General features: G+C 37.8%; 1 protein-coding gene across 1 annotated transcript; it reads left to right on the plus strand.

The window, feature by feature from the left end:
* Window positions 1–21,407: 21,407 nt before the first annotated feature.
* Window positions 21,408–22,406, plus strand: LOC119059832 (olfactory receptor 9K2). The gene has a single exon (XM_037159655.2). It carries the CDS (start codon window positions 21,465–21,467, stop codon window positions 22,404–22,406), a length of 942 nt encoding a protein of 313 aa, XP_037015550.1. The 5' UTR covers window positions 21,408–21,464.
* The last annotated feature ends 315 nt before the right edge of the window (window positions 22,407–22,721 follow it).

Below are 22,721 nucleotides of genomic sequence, written 5' to 3' on the forward strand. Positions count from 1 at the left end.
TTTTTTAAATTTATTTATTTACTTTTAGAGAGAGGGGAAGAGAAGGAGAAAGAGAGGGAGAGAAACATCAACATGTGGTTGCCTCTCGTGCGCTCCCAACCTGACCTGAAACCCAGGCTTGTGCCCTGACTGGGAATCGAATTAGTGACTCTTTGGTTTGTAGGCTGGCACTCAACCCACTGAGCCACACCAGTCAGGGCTAAAGTTAGTTTTCTTAAACATTGGGTACGGACTATTTATTATCACATATATAAGCAAATTTTTTTCTGACCAGTTTTTAGAAAGTACATTTTTCCATACCACTTACACACATTCCATTATATAGAGAGTTTTTTTTTTTTTAGCAAAACCCCTTATGGCTAATGAATACTCAATCAATATTTATTGTATGAACAATAAAAAAACAAGAATTAACATGTATTAATTGCCTTTTATGTGCTGGGCACTTATTTAGGTACAACTCAGTATTGCTTTAGAAATATAGGTACTGAAGTATGGATTAAAGCACGTTAGAAATACAGATGGTGCAGCACAAATAACACTCCATTTTTATTACAGAAAAATCATAATATGTAATTCTGTAACAACAATACCACACTCAGGCACACCCTGTGACGTTTTAGGCAAAATGTTCAAATGATAATTATAAATTATTACACCCATATTATTGTCCAACCACTTCTGCCACACCCTGTATTTGGGATATATTTATTCATATCACTTTTTTTCTCATCTCTCTTCTTCAAAGTCTAATAAAGTTGAAGTGGGGCTCTGGGGAAGACAGAACAGTGTAGCTGTCCTTTCAAGTCTGGGTCTTGGTCCTGGGGGCCCCAATGCCCCCATTCAAAGGAATAACTACTTCAGATGTTTTGCACTGTGTAATGTCACTGTGTCTTAATAAGTCCTCAATCTTGAGCAAATTTGGCTGCTTTCAGTTAGCAGTAATTTACTAATTTGTGTGGGGGAGGTTTTTGAGTTTGGAAGGGCCATTGGCCACTTAATTGTTCAATCAAATATGGTAAACTTACTCCTCCAAACTATAAAGCAATAAGAGAAGTGATAGCTAGAGTGTGAGATTAAGTCAGCAGGTAAATTTTGGGACTGGCTGGTGTCACTATATTCTGACTGATACCACATGTGGGGTAGGGGCTAGTGAGAGAGGAAAAAGGAGAGATTCCAAGGAGCAGCAAATCAAGACAGAGTAAACCCATGCTCATTAGTTTTTGCCAAGACAAGCTCTCATTATCTCTATTTCAATTCTTAAAACAACTAAAATACTTTAACACTAAGGAAAGTACTAAAAATAGTGCAATAGCCACTATGAACTACCTCCATTTAGCAGATTTAACATTATCTCATATTAGCTTCAGAGTTCTCTGTTTTAAAACTTGGACAATAAAATACATCACTAAAATCTTATATCTCTGTTATTTCACCCTTTCTTCCATGAATAGCTTTTTACTTCTGCTATTTATGTTTAGATCCATAGATAATACATAATATATTTAGTATGATGAACAGTTTGTAAGTATATTCTTCTTTTCATCATTCAGCATTACGTTTGCAAGATGTACACATCTTCATGTAATATGAGGTCTTTCCAGAAAAAGTCCAACCATTGTTAATATAATGAAAATGGTTCACGTGACATCAGTGTAACCTGGCAGCCAAGGAGAGTGGACTGGAATGTGTATGTGTGAACAGTGACAACTCCATTGTACTAGTCAGTGGGTGGTAGATGCCATTGGGTGAACATGTGTACAGTGTGGCTGTTGTATTCAAAATGACTGAGCAAGTAGAGCAGTGAATCTGCATGAAATTTTTTGGCAAAACATCAAATCACCCAGATAACGCAGCCCCTATATAGCCCAGATGTGGCACTCTGTGGCTTCTGGATTTTCCCAAAACTTTGAAATCATCTTTGAAAGGCAAGAGATTTCACGTTGTGGATGAAATTCAGGAAATATGACAGGGCAGCTGATAGTGATTCCCACAAAGGATTTTTCAGAGTGTTTTGAACAGTGAAAGAGACTCTGGGAGAACTGTGTGAGGTCCCAAGGTGCTTACTTTGAAGGAGAATGAGGTGTCATTGTCCTATGTATAATGATTCTTGTATCTTGTCTCTTTAATAAATGTCTCTTTTTCATATTACATGGCTGGGTACTTTCTGGACAGACCTAGTACATGTATGCTGATATTCATTTAATATCTATAACATGTAGATGAAGACATCACTTATATAATATCATATTGATTAGACATTTTTCACTTTTTAAAAGATTTTATTTATTTATCTTTAGAGGGGAAGGGAAGGAGAAAAGGAGAGAAATATTAATGTATGGTTGCCTCTCATGGGTCCCCCACTGGGAACTAGCCTGCAACCCAGGCATGTGCCCTGACTGGGAATCAAACCATGATCCTTTGGTTCGCAGGCCTGCGCTCAATCCACTGAGCTCCACCAGTCAGGGCACATTTTTTAATTTTTTAAATCATAAAGGCATTTGTTTGCTAAGTGCCCATCAGTAAATGAATGCCTTTTCATAAGGAACCAGGCAACCCTGCAACCTGGGCTGGCTACCTAAACTGGGCATTTTAAACTGAATCACAAGTTGGGCATTTCCAGAAGTAATTTATCAACACAGTCTATTTATTTTATTTTATTTTATTTTTTTCATTGTTGTTCAAGTACAGTTTTCTGCCCTTTACCCCCAGTCCAGCCCACCCACCCGGCCCTCCCCACCTCCCTCCCGTCTCCATCCCGCCTTGTTATTGTCCATGTGTCCTTTATACTAGTTCCTGCAAACTCTTCCCCTTTCCCCCTAAAATTCTCTCCCCTATCCCCTCTGGTCACTGCCAGCCTGTTCACTATTTCATTATCTTTGGTTATATTTTGCTTGTTTGTTTGTTTTGTTGATTAGATTTCTGTTAAAGGTGGGATCAAATGGTATTTGTCTTTCACCACCTGGCTTATTTCACTCAGCATTAATACTTTCCAGTTCCATCCATGCTGTTGCAAAGGGTAGGAGCTCCTTCTTTCTTTCTGCTGCATAGAATTCTTCTGTGTAAATGTACCATAGCTTTTAGATCCATTCATACTGATGGGCACCTAGGTTGCTTCCAGCACTTAGCTATTGTAAATTGTGCTGCTATGAACATTGGGGTACATGTGTTCTTTTGGATTGGTGTTTCAGGGTTCTTAAGATATAGTCCTGGCAGTGGAATTGCTGAGTGAAAAGGCAGATCCATTTTCAGTTTTCTGAGAAAACTCCATACTGTTTTCCATAGTGGTTGTACCAGTCTGCAATCCCACCAACAGTGAACTAGGGTTCCCTTTTCTCCACAACCTCTCCAACACTTGTTGTTTGTTGCTTTGTTTATGATGGCCATTCTGACTGGTGTAAAGTGGTATCTCATTGTGGTTTCAATTTGCATCTCTCTGATAGCTAGTGATATTGAGCGTCTTTTCATGTGACTCTGGGTCCTCTGTATGTCCTCCTTGGAGAAGTGTCTGTTCAAGTCCTTTGCCTATTTTTGAATTGGGCTGCTTGTCTTCTTAGAGTGGAGTTGTGTGAGTTCTTTATATATTTTGGAGATTAAACTCTTGTCTGAGGTATCATTGGCTAATATATTTACCCATATGGTTGGTTCTTTTTGTATTTTAATACTGTTTTTTTTAAATTTATTTTTTATTGATTATGCTGTTACAGTTGTTCTATTCCCCCCTTCATACCCCTCCACCCTACCCCCCCGTCCCCACCATTACCCCCCTTTAGTTTATAACCATGTGTCTCAAGTTCTTTAGATTCTATATTTCCCATACTATTCTTGCCCCCCATCTATTTTCTATCTACTGTCTATGCTACTTATTTTCTGTACCTTCTCCCCCCTTCTCCTCCCACTCCCCTCTTGCTAACCCTCCTTGAGATCTTCATTTCTATGTTTCCACTCCTGATCTAGCTGTCCTTTTAGTTTGCTTTTGTTTTAGGTGTGGTTGTTAATAACTGTGAGTTTGCTGTCCTTTCACTGTTCATGTTTTTTTAACTTCTTTTTCTTAGATAAGTCCCTTTAGCATTTCATATAATAAAGGGCTTGGTGATGATGAACTCCTTGAATTTGATTTTATCTGAGAAGCACTTTATCTGTCCTTCCATTCTAAATGAAAGTTTTGCTGGATAGAGCAATCTTGGTTGTAGGTCTTTGGATTTCATGACTTGGAATACCTCTTTCCAGCCCCTTCTTGCCTGTAAGGTCTCTTTTGAGAAATCAGCTGACAGTCTGATGGGAACTCCTTTGTAGGTGACTGTCCCCTTATCTCTTGCTGCTTCTAGGCTTCTCTCCTTCATTTTAATCTTGGCTAGTGTAATGATGATGTGCCTTGGTGTGTTTCTTCTTGGGTCCAACTTCTTTGGGACTCTCTGAGCTTCCTGGATTTCCTGGAAGTCTATTTCCTTTGCCAGAATGGGGAAATTCTCCTTTATTATTTGTTCAAATAAGTTTTCCACTGGTGGCTGTGCCTTTCCCCCTTCTGGTACCCCTATAATTCGGATGTTGGAGCGTTTAAAGATGTCCTGGAGGTTCCTAAGACTCTCCTCATTTTTTTTGAATTCTTGCTTCTTCACTCTTTTCTATTTGGCCATTATTTGCTTTCTTCTGGTCCACTCCATTGATTTGAGACCCAGTTTCCTTTTCATCGCTATTGGTTTCCTGTGTAATTACATTCATTTCAATTAGTTTTGCCTTCATATGTATATCTAATTTGTGGCTATAATCAACCAGTTCTGTGAGGATCCTGATCACCAGTGTTTTAAACTGTGGGTCTGAGAGTTTTGCTATTTCTTCATTGCTTAGATTTATAGGCTCGGGGGCTTTGAGATCTTCTTGAGCCATTTTTGGTCTGTTCGCGCCCTTTAAGTCTGAGGAGCGAAGTCTTGGACTCCCAGGTCGCTGGGTTGTGACACTGTATGTGGGGGCGTGGTCAGAGCGGGGAAATGGCGGCACCCTCTGCAGTTCAGAGTCACTGGATGTGGAGCAGAGGCTTAGGTGGTTCACCAGGGCCGCGCCACTCAGAGTCGCTGGGTTATGACGCTGCATGTGGAGGCGGGGTCAGAGTGGGGCCCTCTGCTGCCACTGGCCACTGGGGCCTGCTGGGTCCTGTCCAATCGCCCACTCCCTCGCTTGTCTATCCATGCATGGATGTGAGACCACAGTCAACCCGCAGCCCTGCTCCCTTGCTGTTTCCCCGTGGTCGCTCGTTGAGTTGCCCACCAGGTCCAACCCAGCGCCTGGATTCCGCGCCTGAGTCCGTCTGATGGAGTTTTCTGTGCAACCCTGCTCCTCCAGCTGCTGGTTTAGCCCCTCTTACCGGTCAGGCTGAAGAATTTGTTGTTATCAGACTTCCGAAAAGTTCAATTTTCTGTGTTCTGGCTGTGTTTTCTGTTGCTAATATCTAGTTGTCTCTAAACTTAGTTGTGTGAGGAAGCACGGCGTCTCCACCTATGCCTCCATCTTGGCGGAAGTTCTTAATACTGTTTTCTTTAGCCGTGCAGAAGGTTTTTATTTTGATGAGATCCCATTTGTTTATTCTTTTCTTTATGTCCCTTTCTCTAGGGGACATATCAGTAAAAATGTTGCTGTGTGAAAATCTGAGATTTTTCTGCCTATGTTCTCCTCTAGGACTTCAATGGTGTCATGACTTATATTTAAATCTTTTATCCACCTTGAATTTATTTTAGTGTATGGTGTAAGTTGCAATGTGGTCTTTTTTTTTTTTTTTTAAAGTGAGACTAGAAACTAACTGACTCTGAAATCATAAGCAATTTCTATTAGCAGGTTATTCACAATAGCCAAGTACTGGAAGCAATCTAAGTACCCATCAATAAATTAATGTATAAAAAAACTGGTACACTTACACAATGGAATCCTATACAGCAGAAAGGAAGGAGGAGCTCCTACCTTTTGTGACAGTATAAATGGAACTGAAGAGCATTATGCTAAGTGAAATAAGCCATGTGGTAAAAGACAAACACCATATGATCTCACCTATAACTGGAACCTAATCAACAAAACAAACAAGCAAGCAAAATACAACCAGAGACATTGAAATAAAAAACAATTTGATAGTAACCAGAGAAGAGGAGGGAGAGGGATAATAGGGGATAATGGGGGCAGGCATTATACAAGGAACATGTTTCATACAAGGAACATGTATGAAAGACACAGGGACAAGGAGGGTGGGTTTGAAGGTGGGAGGCAGGGATGGGTGGGGCGGGGGGAATTGTGGGGGGAAAATGAAGACAACTGTACTTGAACAACTATATATATAGAGAGAGAGAGAGAAGAAAAGGCATTCAGACTCCACCTGAGACTTTTTCTCAAAATAATAATTGATTTTTGAGGATGACAAACTTTTATTAAAAAATCTAAGATTTTTTAAACATGTTATTAGGGAATGTTATTGGCTCCATGGAACATATTGATCTGCTACTAAACGTTGTAGCTCCATTTGATTTACTAGACCAGAAGAGCCAAGTAGCAGGACCATACCATATAGTTGTTAAAAAAAAAATCTAGGTCAAATGCTTTTTGTCTTTACACGATTTAGGAAAGACCACCAGAGGCAGTTTGCTTTCAGCTGGAAAGGCCGGCAATACATTTTCAGTACTCTGTCCTGCCTCAGGAGTATATCAACTCTCCAACTGTATGTCAGGGTTGCCTCCCTGCCTCCCACCTTCAAACCCACCCTCCTTGTCCCTGTGTCTTTCATACATGTTCCTTGTATGAAACATGTTCCTTGTATAATGCCTGCCCCCATTATCCCCTATTATCCCTCTCCCTCCTCCTCTCTGGTTACTATCAAATTGTTTTTTATTTCAATGTCTCTGGTTGTATTTTGCTTGCTTGTTTGTTTTGTTGATTAGGTTCCAGTTATAGGTGAGATCATATGGTGTTTGTCTTTTACCATATGGCTTATTTCACTTAGCATAATGCTCTTCAGTTCCATTTATACTGTCACAAAAGGTAGGAGCTCCTCCTTCCTTTCTGCTGCATAGGATTTCATTGTGTAAGTGTACCATGTTTTTTTCATACACTAATTTATTGATGGGTACTTAGATTGCTTCCAGGGATCTTGAGTGCTTTATATTTCCATAATATATCACACTGGTTCATTATCTTTATAACATGATACTGATTGGATGTAGTGATACAGAATCAGTATCTACTCTAGACTTATTGGTAGCACATTTGCATGGCATAGGGTGGGCAATAGATTCATCTAAATTTCAGGGGGCTTCCCTCTTAGTGAAAGTTCTAAGGGTTCAGTAGTGTGGAACCTTAATATCTCTTCAAAAGTGAGGGATAAATTTTAGTGTCTGGTCTCCCTTATAACCAAATAAGAGACACAATATCTACTGGACTGTTTTGGATCTTGGAGGCAAAATATTCCTTATGTTGGATTGTTACTCTGACCCATTTACCCGTGAACCAAAAATCAGCTAGTTTTGGGTGGGACCCTGAACAAAAGAAGGCTCTGCAACAGGTCCAGGCCGTTTGCACAAGCTGCTCTGCCTGTTGAACCAAATGATCCAGCAAATTCAATGATGCTTAAAATGTCAGTGGCAGATGGAGATACTCTTTGGAGACTTTGGCAAGCCTCTGAATGTGAATCACAGTGTAGACCTTTATGATTTTGAAACAAAGCCCTATCATCATCAGCAGAGAGCCACTTTCTTTTTTGAGAAAGAGCTCGTGGTCTGTCACTGAGCCTCCTCAGAGACTGAACACTTGATGATGGGCCTCCAAGTTACCACGCGCCGTGAACCACCCATCATGACTCATTAAGTCATAAAGTTGGGCATGCACAGAAGTCCTCCATCATCAAATGGAAGCAGCATATATGTGATTGGTCTCAAGGAGGTCCTGAAGACACAGATAAGTAACATGGAGAAGTGGCCAAAATGACCGTGGTCTCCACTCCTGCTGCGCTGCTTTCTTCTCTCCCAGCCTGCACTTATGACTTCATAGGGAGTTCTCTATGATCAATTGACAGAGGAAAAAAAGACTTGGGTTTGGTTTACAGATGGCTCAGCACCTGAAATTGAATGGATGCTGCACTACAGTCCCTTTCCAGGACATACTTGAAGGACAGTGGTGAAGGAAAATTTTCTCAATGAAGCAGAACTTCCAAGAGTGTATCTGTTTGTTCGCTTTTCTTGGAAAGAGAACTTCAGAGAGTGTACCTGTTTCTTCACTTTGTCAGGTGTACAATCATGTACAGATTCATGGACTGTGGCCAATGGTTCAATGGAAAATAAGGCACTTGGAAGAAACATAATTGGAAAATTTGTGACAAACTTTGGGAAGAGGTATGTGGATAGACCTCTTTGAATGGGCAAAAAACATGAAGATACTTGTGTCCCATGTGGCTGCTCACCAAAGGATCACCTCAGCAAAGGAAGATTTTAATAATCAAGAAAATAGCATACCTGTTCCATAGATACCAGTCAGCCTCTTTTCCTAGCCACCCCTGTCTTTGCCCAATGAGCTCATGAACAAAGTGGCCAAGGTGGCAGGGATGGAAGTTATACATGGACTCAGCAGTGATCTTCTACTCACCAGGCTGACTTTATAGTCAACGCTGAGGGCCCAAACTGCCAGTAGCAGACACTAAGACTGAGTCCCCTGTATGGGGTCCCTTTCCCTGGGGTGATTAGCCTGCTACCTGGTGGCTAGTTGGTGGTGATACTGGACTGTTTTCTCTATGAAAGGAACAGAATTTTGTTCTTACTGGACTAGATATGCTATACACAGATTGTTATTCCCTGCATTCAGTGCTTTTGCACAAACTACAATCCATGAAGAAGGAGAATGCCTGGTATTCCACATACCATTGCTTCTGATCAATAAACTCAGTTCACAGCAAAAGGAGTGCAGCACCACACCTATACTCATGGAATTTGCTGTCTTAACATATTTCCTATCATTCTTAAGCAACTGGTTTGATAAAATGGTGGAATGACCTTTTGAAGACCTAGTTACAACACCAGATAGGAGACAACACCTTGGAGGGCTGGGGCAAAGTTCTCTAGAAGGCTGTATATGATCAGAATCAGCATCCAATATATGGTGTTATTTCTTCCACAGCCAGGATTCACTGGTCCAAGAATCAGTGGGAGGAAACGAGAATGGCATCACTCATTTTTACCCCTGGGAACCCACTAGGGAAGTTTTTGCCTTCTTTTCCTGTACCCATGTAATCTATTGGCCTAGAGGTCTCCAGTGGAACAGCATTTGCAGGTTTCTCCTGTGGTCTTGGACCTTGGCAGAAACTTGATTGGGCCCCAGAGTTCAGTGCAAGAAGCCAGACTTGCTGTTGGGAACCTTGAATTTTCCGTAAAGCTATATATTCATGGCCCATGCATGTGCAATTCTCTCTCTTGTTTTGAGGTCCTGCAGCTGCACAGCCTCTGGGCCAGAATTCTTTCCCTGCACATACCTGACCCACTGAGGAGAAGCTCCACTGCAGTGTGACTCTGAGTTAAGGGTCCAAGGTGTCTGTGAGGATTGGGGTTTGCTTGATAACTGACATGAGCCAGACTCCTTACAGAAAATCTGACACCAGGCTCCTCCAGGACCCCAGGCACTCAGCTGCTTCTCATTCCAAGATTCCTCTGCTGGTTGCAAAAGAACTCCCTAGAGCCCTTGAGATTGGATTTCCTCTGGGAAGAGTGGGCCTGGGCAGCTGTTTCTCAGGCCTGAATTTGCCATTCTCTGAGCCACTCCTGATGCTCTGTACTCACCAGCCCATCCTCTCCCTGCTCCTATGGGCCTGTGCTTACTTCCCCACACTCCCCAAGCCGCATAGAGTATCCTGTGAGCTCCAACTGCACCCTGTTTACCTTCCTGGGAAACCCCATACCCCACCTACTCTGACCAGGACCTGGACTGTGGGCATTCTCTATAGTATTTTTTTAAGGTGAATAATTTTAAGATGACCTTGATTTTTTGAGACCCTAGTGATATTAACCCTCTGAATCACCAAACTAAAATAAAAACAAGCTAACAAAATATCATATCTATGGTTTTATTCATTATCCATTGAGGGGTCTTAGACAGTATGAAATGCTCTGATTTCTCAGAAGTGCTAACCTAGAAATTATTATGATAAAGTGATGGCACAACAGGGCATAATTTTAAGAGAAATGCTAGAAGCCTTTCAGAGCCCACTTATTCTTGAATCTGAATTTGCAAACACCTACATGGGCTATGAAATAGTTTCTTCTCTAAACATCAATAATCATAAACATATCATATAAAGTTGTTGTCTTTGTTCTTCTTTTGTCAGAAAGAAAAGAATTTCATTTGTTAGTTATTCCAAATAGTTTCAGATATGTTTTCTCCCTTGTAATTATAATTCTTGAAAGATTTATTTGTATTCAACTGTATTAAAGTTAATCTCTGAGGTTATTTATGAAATTATAAATGAACTTATTTTTAAAATTATACAATAAAATATAGCTCAGAGCTGGAATTTACTTTCTCATACTTAATAAATACATGAAAAAGATAATACTAATAAGTCTGATACTCAATTCTAGGTGGTTCCTACCTGTATTTAAAAATATATATATATTCTTTTTTAAAAAGATTTTATTTATTTTTAGAAAGAGAGGAGGGGAGGGAGAAAGAGAGGGAGAGAAACATCAGTGTGTGGTTGCATCTTGTGCTCCCCCTACCGGGGACCTGGCCCGCTACCCAGGTATGTGCCCTGCCTGGGAATAGAACCAGTGACCCTTTGATTTACAGCCTGTGCTCAATCTACTGAGCTACACCAGCCAGGGCCAAAAGAAAATATACATTCTACAACTTAAATTTCTACTAACAGTGCAGAAGGGTTTTCTTTGCTCCATATCCTTGCCAGCACATATTATCTCTTGTGTTTTAAAGATTGTATTTATTTATCTTTAGAGGGGAAGGGAAGGAGAGAGGGAGAGAAATATCAATGTATGGTTGACTCTCGTGTGTCCCTTGCTGGGAACTGGCCTGCAGCCCAGGCATGTGCCCTGACTGGGAATTGAACTACAGATGTTTGGTTCATAGGCCCTCACTCAATCCACTGAGCTACACCAGCCAGGGAAATATATGATTTTTAATATGTTGAAGTACATATATCCTAGGATTTAAATATTATTAATTTTACATTATAGTTTGCAGAGGGCTGATAGTGAGACTTCTCAGTGTCAATAATCACATGACCCAATTCCTTATAATAAGTCTCATTATCTATCTATCTATCTATCTATCTATCATCTATCATCTATTTATCTAACTATCATCTATCAGCTATCCATCCAATGGGTTTTGTTTCTCTGGAGAACCCTGACTACTACAACTAATGGATTTTAAACTTTGTTTTACTGACCCTGGCTGGTGTGGCTCAGTGGACTGAGTGCTGGCCTGGAAACCAAAGGGCTGATGGTTTGATTCCCAGTAAGGGCACATGCCTGGGTTGTGGACCATGTAGGTCCCCACTGGGGGGATGGTGCATGAGAGGCAACCACACATTGATGTTTCTCTTCCTTTCTTTCTCCCTACCTTCCCCTCTCTGAAAATAAATAAATAAAATCTCAACAAAACTTATTTTACTCACTATGCTTCTCTGCCTCTTCATTCTTCTTCCAAGAATTCTTGGGTTTTTGTTTGTTTGTTTGTTTTGTGGTAAAGTTTCTTAAGCTTTGTGTATTTGAGATGTTTTTAATGGTACACTTGTATTTAAATTATAAAATTTTAGCTCCTAGGTTCTTTAAAAAGTGTTTATTTATTTATTTATTTTCAGAGAGGGGGAAGAGTGGGAGAAAAGAAGGAGAGAAACATCAATGTGTGAAAGAAAGATTGATGTGTTGCTCCTTTGCACACCTCCAACTGGGGACCTGGCCCACAATTCAGGCATGTGCCCTGACCAGGAATCAACTAGTAACCTTCCTTTTGAGGCCCAACTTACTGAGTGTCTCAACTCACTGAGCCATGCTGGTCAGGGGTAAGTCCTAAGTTTTTGATTCAAAATTTTCAGTGAAGCTTTTAAGAAGTCAGATGGCAATATTATTCTTATTCCTTTTATAGTGATTTACTCTTTCTCTCTGAAGGGTTATAGAAGTTGATTTGTTTTATAGCTAATCTTACATTTTACTATAGTATGTATATGTGTTTTCCCTTTGAATATTCTGTTTTGTCTTCTGTGAATATATATATATATAAATTTTTGCCCTGGCTGGTGTAGCTCAGTGGATTAAGCGCGGGCCTGCGAAGCACACAATCGTGGTTCGATTCCCAGTCAGGGCACATGCCCGGGTTGGAGGTCGGTTCCCTGCAGGCCAGTTCCCAGCAGGGGATGCACAAAAAGGCAACCATACATTGATGTTTCTCTCCCTCTCTCCTTCTCCTCTTCCCCTCTAAAGATAAATAAATAAAATCTTTAAAAAATCTTCTTAAAAAAATAAATAAATTTTCAATCAATAAGATTTATTCATTAAAGATAGTGTTACTCTTTTTTCCATTGCTTTCAACATGAAAAAGTTACTGGCAGACAGAAAAGTTTTTCCTAGAGAATGCGTACTTAATCATGGTCTTTGATTCTTTGTATTTTTATAATGACAATTAAGACAACAATTATAACAATGACAGCAACAAAAATTATGAAAACTTGACTTGGCCCACAAGGCATCATGCCAAATGCAGAAGCAGAAGTTACTGAAAAATTCATTAAATTTAACTCAAACTATTTTCTGCCTGAAAACAACATGAATGTAATAAATCCCAGTGAAGAGATCCTGGGCTTCTTTGACTGGTAAGACTGATAATGAAGAAAGTTTTTGCTGTAGTTACAAACAATAAAACTTTAATAAGAGAAACTTTAAAAGTGCTGGTGCCTGGGAAGCATGCTTCTTCAGTTTGTATTGTTCCAACTCAAATATCACAATGATTTATAGACTATATCATAGGTGTTAAGTGACTTTTCTCTGCTAACTCATCTCGTCTAAATTCTGAAACCAAAAAAGCTCCTGGACAGTCATTATTGGCACCAAACCTACTTAATGAATATATTGCGAGATTGTTTATTTTAGCCACCTCTTCTGATATTACTTCTAAACATTTTATTCAATATGGATAATAGGTCCCAGATTCAACAAATAAAATTGTTTTTTCTTCACAGTGAAAATCCCCTTAGTTCCTAAAATAGTTTCTGCAACTTGCTATTTTTCTTAGTTTAAAAATGCAGATTAAATTAAGACTCAATTTTTTTTAACCTATGGGTTTATAGCTATCAATAATGTAGTGGAGAAATCTGCCAAGGAGGGTCTAAGTCTAAAACTGCCATTAGCTTTTTAAATAATTAACACTTTAATTTCTACACTATTAAATGAATAGCATCTTGTGTAAATGCTATTCCTATTAAAAACATAAAATAGATATTACATCAGAATATTTGTCTTTGGGTGGTAGGCACAGATGATATATCATAGAATTATACACTTGAAATCTACATAATTTTATTAACCAATGACATTATGGTAAATTTAATTTAAAAATAAAATAAAAATCACTAAAAAAGATGCATATTATAGATATGTGCTTATTTTGCAGAGATCCTTACTGTTAACATTAATGTTTCTGCATAAACTTATAAAATATTATTCTTTATTTAAGGGAAATCACACATCATAGATAGGTTTTAAATTTAATTTTCACTTATTTATTAGTTATATTTATTTATTTATTTTTTAAAAAAGATTTTATTTATTTATTTTTAGAGGGGAAGGGAAGGAGAGAGGGAGAGAAACATCAATGTATGGTTGCCTCTGGTGCGTTCCCCACAGGGAACTGGCCTGCAGCCCAGGCATGTGCCCCGACTAGGAATCAAACCGTGGTTGTTTGGTTCGCAGGCCTGCACTCAATCCATGGAGCTACACCAGCCAGGGCTATTAGTTATATTTATTTTCATCATAGTTTTCTATGACATTTTATTGGCCTTTTACTTCAAGGGTGAGTCAAGCTGCATAATCTCAACATTACTTTGGCTCTTTAATCTCATAAACATTTGGTGAACTCCTGCGTGTCAGAGACAGTGGTTATGTGGTTTCAAAGTCTCCGTTTTATATTTTATTTTGACAACAAATCCGATTCTCTTGTCACATGAGATTTCAATATTAAAAGCAGTATAGGACAGCATTGTATTTTACTTTTAAACTTCAGTTCATGCCATTCATTCTATTATTTGGAATTTTTGGTAACTAACACATTAAAGTAGGCATTTAGAATCCATGCTGATCAGAAAAGAAGACATACCGGAGGAAGGGATTGGTAATACATACTTGCACAATTTCTATTCTCAACAACAATGTCTCAGGGATTTTGCTCTGGGACTCTATATAATAAATCTGACATTGGGTTACATTTTGGAACAGACACAACACTAATGATAAAAATTATGCTTATTTTCTGAAGATACTGTACTGTCATACAGCAGTACAAAACACTATTTTTATAAACAAGAATTTTAAGTTCTTCAACTTTTAATTAAGATACCATCTCTTCTGTTAATTTGGTTTTAGGAGCATCAGCAGGATGCTTTCACCTCAGTAGGAGATTCAAATTGAGGGGAAGGGGTCATGGGATGGCTCTGAAGTTTGCCTTTATTATAACTTCTAATTGGCTTATTTTTTGGTTCTCTCTCAGAGGGACTTCTTCCTTCAAAATTAAAAAAAAACTTTATACTGCAATTCTCTGAAATAGTTTTATAGGATTGGGAAAAACAGCTACTACCAAGGATTCTGGCTGCTATTATTTTTGTACATCATCAGGGACCAGGAAGCTGTGTTCTTTGTCTGAAATTTCCACTTTGCTCCCATTCACTCTGTGACCTGTGAAACATGTCAGCAGGGAGGCAGGAGTTTTGCATGCAGTTTGATTTCATAGATTCACTGGTATTTATTTAAATTTTGGAAGAGAACAACCATAACTCTCTAAGAGAATTGAAGAGATTCCTAGTCTTTGATCTCCACTCTGTATTCAGGAAGACAGATATACCAGGTTTTCAAACAAAATTATACTAAGGAAAGTACAAATTTTAATAATAAGTATCGGAAAATTATGGACCTACCAGCAATGCCCATAACAAAGAACATGGTCATACCCTGCTTAGGACGGTTGTTATTTTACTGGAGGTTGAGATATTTAAGTTTGATGTTGTCATTGATAGTTTTTATTTTTCAAATATATTTTCTTTCCTAGACTGAAATTAAAAGAATTTGGATCTCTGAAGTTTCACATGAGAAATTTCACAAGAAATACAAATTCAGGTAAGAACAATTACAAAATAGTCACATAAGTCAGACAAGGATCTTTTTTCCATGCTTAAAAGATACTTTTCTTGAGTTTCAAAATGTTCTGTGTCATAAGTTAAAAATTATCAAAATGCCTTCGCAACAGCATGGATGGAACTGGAAAGCATTATGCTGAGTGAAATAAGCCAGGCAGTGAAAGACAAATACCATACGATCTCACCTTTAACATTTATTTTAATGCCGATTTAGTGGTGATAAGCTCCTTTGGCTTTTGCTTGTCTGGGAAGATCTTGATCTCCCCTTCAATTCTGAATGATGATAACCTTGCTGGATAGAGTATTTTCAGTTGCAGGTTTTTCAGTTCCACTTTTCAATTCCATACCAACACATGAGGACTGATGCTTGAAACTGCTCTATTCAGCTTTATCACTACAAATTTCATTCTGTTAGTTCTAGAATAAAATATAATGATCCTTATGTTGTATGTTAACCTATAAACTTAATTTCCCCACCCCTAATAAAATAATATTAATATACAACTATTTTAATGGATTTCAAATATGATAGAGCAGTAAAGATGGAGAGAGAATAGTAGTAGTATTTTGTTCTGTCATTGATTTAAACATGTGAGTTCATTTCATCTTCATTTTTTGAGGAAGTTGCTGTGAGAGGAACAAATGAAAGATACAAAGAAGGTCATGAAGACTTTGGAATCTGAGGCATTTCTGTAGATCCTAAGAAAAAATAGACAAAAAAATGTACTTGAAAAATAATTAAATAAAAATTAAAAAAAAAATAACAGTAAACCTTCTAAAATTGAGACAGGTTGAAGAATCAAAGAGAAACTAACTCTGCATACTTTCTAATTTTTATTGCTACTATGTTACTTATTTTAATTTTGGTGAAAGCATTTTTTTTGATCATTTGCTGGTTTTTATTATCAATACTAATCCTTGGAAGGATAAATAACACTAAGTTTAAATGCTACCCAAGAAGAAAATATGTGTAAGTCTATCCTTAATTGCTAAACAACTTAATTGACAATGAGTGTGTTTCATGGAAAATACAGAAATATTTCAGATTAACCAAGATTGTTTTGGTTGGTTAACAGGTCTCCCAAATCCAAATAGGTTAATTTGGATGCTTCTAGAAAATCAATACTTTTTATTCTTAATTTCTCTTTTTATTACTGTTCACTTACAGTTGTCACCCCCAATTACTCTCCCCTGCTGTACACACTCCCACTCCTACATTCAATCTAAAAGACTGTTTACAGTGACTATTGAGAGAGTATTAATTTAATACATGAGATCTGTCTGGATAAAGTGCTTTTGAGCACTTACATTTAACAGGCAAACCTAACCTTAGAGCCAGTCAATCATTATTTACCCTTTACTTTATCAAACAAAAATCTCCAAAACCAAAACTTGTCCTGAAAGAAAGGGTTTATTGAGACATATGCTAGCCAGAGAAAGGACCAGGCCACAGGGCAGGAAGTCTGAACCACCAGGAGCAGTCCTGGGGTTGACCGGCAGGGCTTTCTTTTTTCTTTTTTTACAATGAGTTTGGGGAAGAAAGATGTAAATGGTTTTGAAAGAATTTACATTAGATCTAGATAAAAAGGGGTGAGGGTGGGAGTTTTGGGGAGGAAAGACAAGCAGGAAAAGTTCTGGGATATGTGAATAGTTCCTAAGAAATAAAACCTTTTTGCATCTGCATTGATTGTGGGCAACAGGTTCATTATAAGCAGAATGCAGTGGCCTCTGGCTGGTGGGCTATTCTTTTTAGATAATTGCTGAGCCAGCTGCCTGGAAGTTGAATCAAAGTTTCGACATACATTCAGGAGTGTGGGAAGTCTTTCCTTGGTTTCCACCTGTGGCTGCTAAGGTGAGCTTTACAGGTCTCTTCCTCTCACCCTCTGGCCTACTATAATTTAATTTAGGACATCTCAGATTTTTTTCTTGTCTACTTAATGAATTAGAGGGCATTTATTGGTCTTTGTTCCCTACTGTGGTCATGCTAGTCTACTTATTATCAATTATTATGGACAAAAATGTTACTAAAGAACAATTATGAAGAGTTTTGGTGAAAATGAAATGAACTTTATGACTATAAACAAAAATTTCCCTATAAATTATATTATGAGGGACAATATTTCCTTTCATAATTATTTCTATTTGCCTACCAAAAAACCTTTTGTCATGGGAAATTGAAATGCATTCTTTTTTAGTGATGAAATTAAGATCCCCAAATTCTTTTGGTTCCCCCTTCCCTGCTCCACACATATCCAAAGGATGCGCAGAGCAAGGAAAGAAAAAAAAAGTTCTATATGCATTTTGACTCCTCTTTAGCTCTTCTTTTCCTTCATTTATTTTCTTTTTTAATCTAGAACCTCTGTGGTCCTCATGGACCTTGGCTCTGGAGCCTACATATCTTAATAACTTACCTATTCTTCCCTCTTTCCCAGGAGGATTATCCTCCCAGAAGATGAGGGAAACCTCAAGGCTGCAATTATTTGGAAAAGTTACGCTGTTATGGTGACATCAAAGCCGCTGTGGATAACCATTACTGATATTTTGGCACATTATCAGATTCCAGATGGCTCCTGGCCTCTACTTATACTCATACATCCAGCACAATCTACTTTTCTTCTTTAAAAGCATTCAAGTGTCCAAGAATACAGGAAAGATGTGATCCTGCAGATTGAGACCTCAGGTTCACTTTGTATAGCTGTAGAATACAATCCCTGGATTTAATTCAGTTTTAACGGAGCATCATTTGAAAAATTTACCTTGTATCTATTCTACAAACGAGTACAACATTTTCCAAGAATTAAGTACTGAAGGAAAGAGCAGTTGTTTAAGTAGAGCAATAAAGACAAATAGTCAAATTTCTCTATGGGAAGAATCCATAATGGACATGCATTTGGAAACTTGGAGGGGGGATTGGTTCTTTTTATCATGGTGTAATGATTTTTCAGTACTTATAATCAGAACATAGTGATTAATTAATTGTAAACTTACCCTTTCTAGAACTGAAGTGATAACAAGAGGTAAACATCAGAATTCTGTTGCTCCATTTTCCTGAATCTGACAAATTACCAAACAACGTAAGGTAAGAGTAAATTTTAAGACATGTAAGTTTTGGGCAAATATTAAGTCATAACTGACTACTTGTTTATTAATGACTCTAGAAAAACTCCCTTTTCTAGGTATAAATGTCTTTAGTCATACTTATTAACATCAGAATGAGTTTGATAGGGATAAATCTTGAAGATTAAAATGATCTACATTGTTGCTCCTAGGCATGATTAAAGGAATATAAATAAAATACATAATTTTTCTAAAAATATTTCACAGAGGCTTCAGGCTCTCTTTTCACTGCTTAAATATCATATACCATTTCAGACTCTAAGTGTGATCTATTTAATATATCACTCCTTTATGATACAGTTACTTGTGTGTTTAATTTTTGATGGAGCTGGTGAACAACAAAAATATAACAGTAAGTCACCATACCATTTTCCTGTTATTTCTCTTTTTTTTCCTCAGGCAAAATATTACACTTTTCTCAGGTTTCTTTATTTTAAAAAAACTTTAAGTAGTTTCCCTGATTTCCTTCTCTCAGAATAGTTTATTCAAAAAAGCTCACATACTTGTTATTGGTTTTCAACCTAATTAGCACTGATTATTTAGGTGTGTATTGTAGGACTGAGCATGACAAGATATAATAAAAATAATAATGGCTAATATTTATTGAGTACTTACTCTGTTATAAGTGGTGCTTAGTGATTTACTTGCATCATTTTTATATACCATTAAAAACTTTGAGGGTTATACATGGGGCACCACAAAAAAACAGAATTATCTCCTGGAGCGCAGGCCCTTTGTAGTACAGGCTCCTCTGCTAGATGAGTGTTACAGGAACCCATTTGTATCAGTGTATCAGCTGGCATTGTTGTGAGAGGTTGTGTTGGGCTTTAGTGAATTTTCTTTGGAGACTGTATCAAAGTGTTTGCCCATTTCATGATGTGTGGTTTACGAGTACACACGCTCCGGGGCACTGAGTGTTGAGCAGTTTTTGACTAAAAATAGCATGAATCCCAAGCACCATCCTCCCTATTCACACAATCTTGCCCCAAGTGACTTTTTTTTGTTTCTCTGGATGAAAAAAAGTCCTCAAAGGGAAATGTTTTGCTGATGTGAAAGAGGTGAAACAAAAAAACTGGCAGAAGCACTAAAAGGCATCAAAATTGGTGAGTTCAAAAACTGTTTTGAGCAGTGAAAAAACGTCTGGATAGGTGTATTGCATCAAATGGAAAGTACTTTGAAGGTGACTGAAGTTTAAACATGTAAGAATAAATACACAATTTTTAATAAATAAATTCTAGTATTTTTGGGTCTGTCCTTGTATTATTTTATCCCTCCTTTATATGAGGATACAGTGGTATAGTAACTTGAAAAATTATATCAGTCACTTAAGTAACATAAGCAACATAAGCAAGTTACATAAATAACTTGTCCAAGGCCCCGGTTGGAAAATTATAGAAGCAGCACTGGAACTTACCCTCTATTTAAACCTAAACACATACTAACTACTACAGTATTACAGTCTTCAAGTTTTTCTCTAATTCTCCATGCTCAAATATCATTCAACTTTAACTTATATAATTATACGCATTGCTTAATTGCTATTTGCCAGCCACAGAACATAATGCTGATACTACATGAAGGACAAGTTGAAGTTTTGATCATAAGGAAGTTGTCAAGTGAAGAATTATTAATATTAAATATGGTGATATTAGCTACTATTCTTAGGAGCATGATAAATACAGAGATGTTTTTAACCCAGGTTGAAGAGTTGAGGAATGTGTTTCGAAGATAAGAAACTTCAACTGAACTCTAAAGTAAGTCAGGTAAAGGAGCAGGAAGGTGGTATCACCCACTGTTTAAGAGCATGGATTCTGGAGCCAGGTTTCTTGGCTTATAATTCTGTTTTACTTCTAGTAAGTGGCCTTCAGAAGACTTCATTTCCATGCCTCAGTTTCCTCATCTGTAAACTGGGGAGATTAATAGCACTTACTGCATTATTGTTGTATGGCTTATAAAAGCATTTAGAAAAGTATCTAGAATATAAACAGTGCCACATAAATATTTGCTATTATTTTTACTGTCCAGGCATACTCATGCATATAAGCTATAAGTAGAGACAGAGTATCCATATTGTTTATACAAAGTAGTTAAAATTCTTAGTTACACTGTCTATGAAATGAATTAATGATGGCTCTGGATGTTACATCCAGGGCAGATAAGAATATAACTGACAATTCCTTTATATGTAGCTTTTATTTAGTATTCATTTCTAAAGAATTCATTTTTATCTAGACTATCCATAGGCCTTTTAAAAAATAACGAGCCATGGGCTGAGGAAATGCCGGGAAATTGGCTTTACAAAAAGGCTTTGGAGGCTCATGTGGAAGAGAGATCCTAGCGTGTGAGTGCTAATGGTTTTTGTGTTTGGTTGTGCACAGCTCTTATCTTAGTGAGTACATGAGTTACATCAGAATCCAAAGTTGTCATCACCCACAAAAAGTCATTGCACCTCTGAAGTACTTCTTAAATTCAGTTGCTTACTTTATTTCTGTTGGTACTCTAAATTAAATCCTCAAAGTTAAATTTTCTTGAACTAGACTACTGAAACCCCCAATATTTCCAAACCCAAACATCAAAATTACTTTGCAAATGTCATTTATTGAATTGTTTTATTCTCTCTTCCAATCAGTGCTCCATGACATAGAATTTATGCATAAATCATGAATCATAAGTGTACAGAGAAGTGATTGTTACAAATGTGAGAGGCATTTGGGTGGAGTCACACTACTTTAAATTCACAGGAAAAGATCTAATTCTGCTGCTGATAGGAATTATGATATAAACCAACCTTTTGATTTGTCATTAGTTGAAATTGGCTTAAAGTTAAGTCACAGTAATTTAATGAGGTTAAAATGAATGATGATTACAAAATAGCTTTGTAAATCTTAATACTTTAAAAGATTTTTTGTAGCTAGGATCAAGGCCACGGGTTCATTTATTTATTTTGCCTTGTGCCTCTCAGCAGGTTTCTGCCATGGGTGACAGGGGAATAAGCAATCACTCAGAAGTGACTGACTTCACTCTTGTAGGCTTCAAGGTCCGCCCAGAGCTCCACATTCTCCTCTTCCTGTTATTTCTGTTTGTGTATGCCATGGTCCTTCTAGGGAATGTTGGGATGATGGCCGTTATTATGACTGATCCCCGGCTGAACACACCAATGTATTTCTTCCTGGGCAACCTCTCCTTCATTGATCTCTTCTATTCCTCTGTTATTGCACCCAAGGCCATGATCAACTTCTGGTCTAAGAGCAAGTCCATCTCCTTTTCAGGTTGTGTGGCCCAGCTCTTTCTCTTTGCCTTCTTTATTGTGACTGAAGGATTTCTCCTGGCAGCTATGGCTTATGACCGCTTCATTGCCATCTGCAACCCACTTTTGTACTCTGTCCAGATGTCAACACGTCTCTGCACTCAGTTGGTGGCTGGTTCCTATTTTTGTGGCTGTATCACCTCAGTTCTTCAGACCAGCATGACATTTACTTTATCCTTTTGTTCTTCTCGGGCCATTGACCACTTTTACTGTGATGGTCGCCCACTTCAGAGACTATCTTGTTCTGACCTCTTTGTATATAAAATTATTTCTTTCTTCTTATCCAGCATTATTATCTTGCCTACCATGATAGTTATTATTGTTTCTTATATGTATATTGTGTCCACAGTTCTAAAGATACGCTCCACTGAGGGACGTAAGAAAGCCTTTTCTACTTGCAGCTCTCACCTCGGAGTCGTGAGTGTACTGTATGGTGCTGTCCTTTTTATGTATCTCACTCCTGACAGATTTCCTGAGCTGAGTAAAGTGGCCTCCTTATGTTACACCCTAGTTACTCCCATGTTGAATCCTTTGATTTACTCTCTGAGAAACAAAGATGTCAAGGAAGCTCTAAAAAAAATTCTAGAGAAGAAAAATACTATTCTTTGATGATTATTTCTCTCACCAAAGGTGCTGTGGCTATTTATTTCAAACTCCTTGTGGCCATTAATGAAAGTTATTCTCCTGAACATCATAAAAATGTTCTCTGAAGCTTTTCCAATAGAGAGTACTCTTTCCATTATTACATTTTTCTTTTCTTCTGAAACATTGTTAATTTTGAACATCCTAAATATTGGACATGTCCTTGATATCAGAGAAGCATTCTTCAAGATGAATCCCCACCCCACTGATTTTGAATAACATTTATTTTCACAAAATTGATTTCTATTTATTTTTATGGCATATTGCTGGACACTATTTTTA

Source organism: Artibeus jamaicensis, unplaced genomic scaffold (assembly GCF_021234435.1).
Source record: "Artibeus jamaicensis isolate MK-2021 breed Jamaican fruit bat unplaced genomic scaffold, CSHL_Jam_final contig_233, whole genome shotgun sequence".
Classification (NCBI taxonomy): Eukaryota; Metazoa; Chordata; class Mammalia; order Chiroptera; family Phyllostomidae; genus Artibeus; species Artibeus jamaicensis.

Coding starts and splice junctions, on each gene's coding strand:
- LOC119059832 (XM_037159655.2), top strand. CDS start 21,465: ATGGGTGACAGGGGAATAAGCAATCACTCAGAAGTGACTGACTTCACT.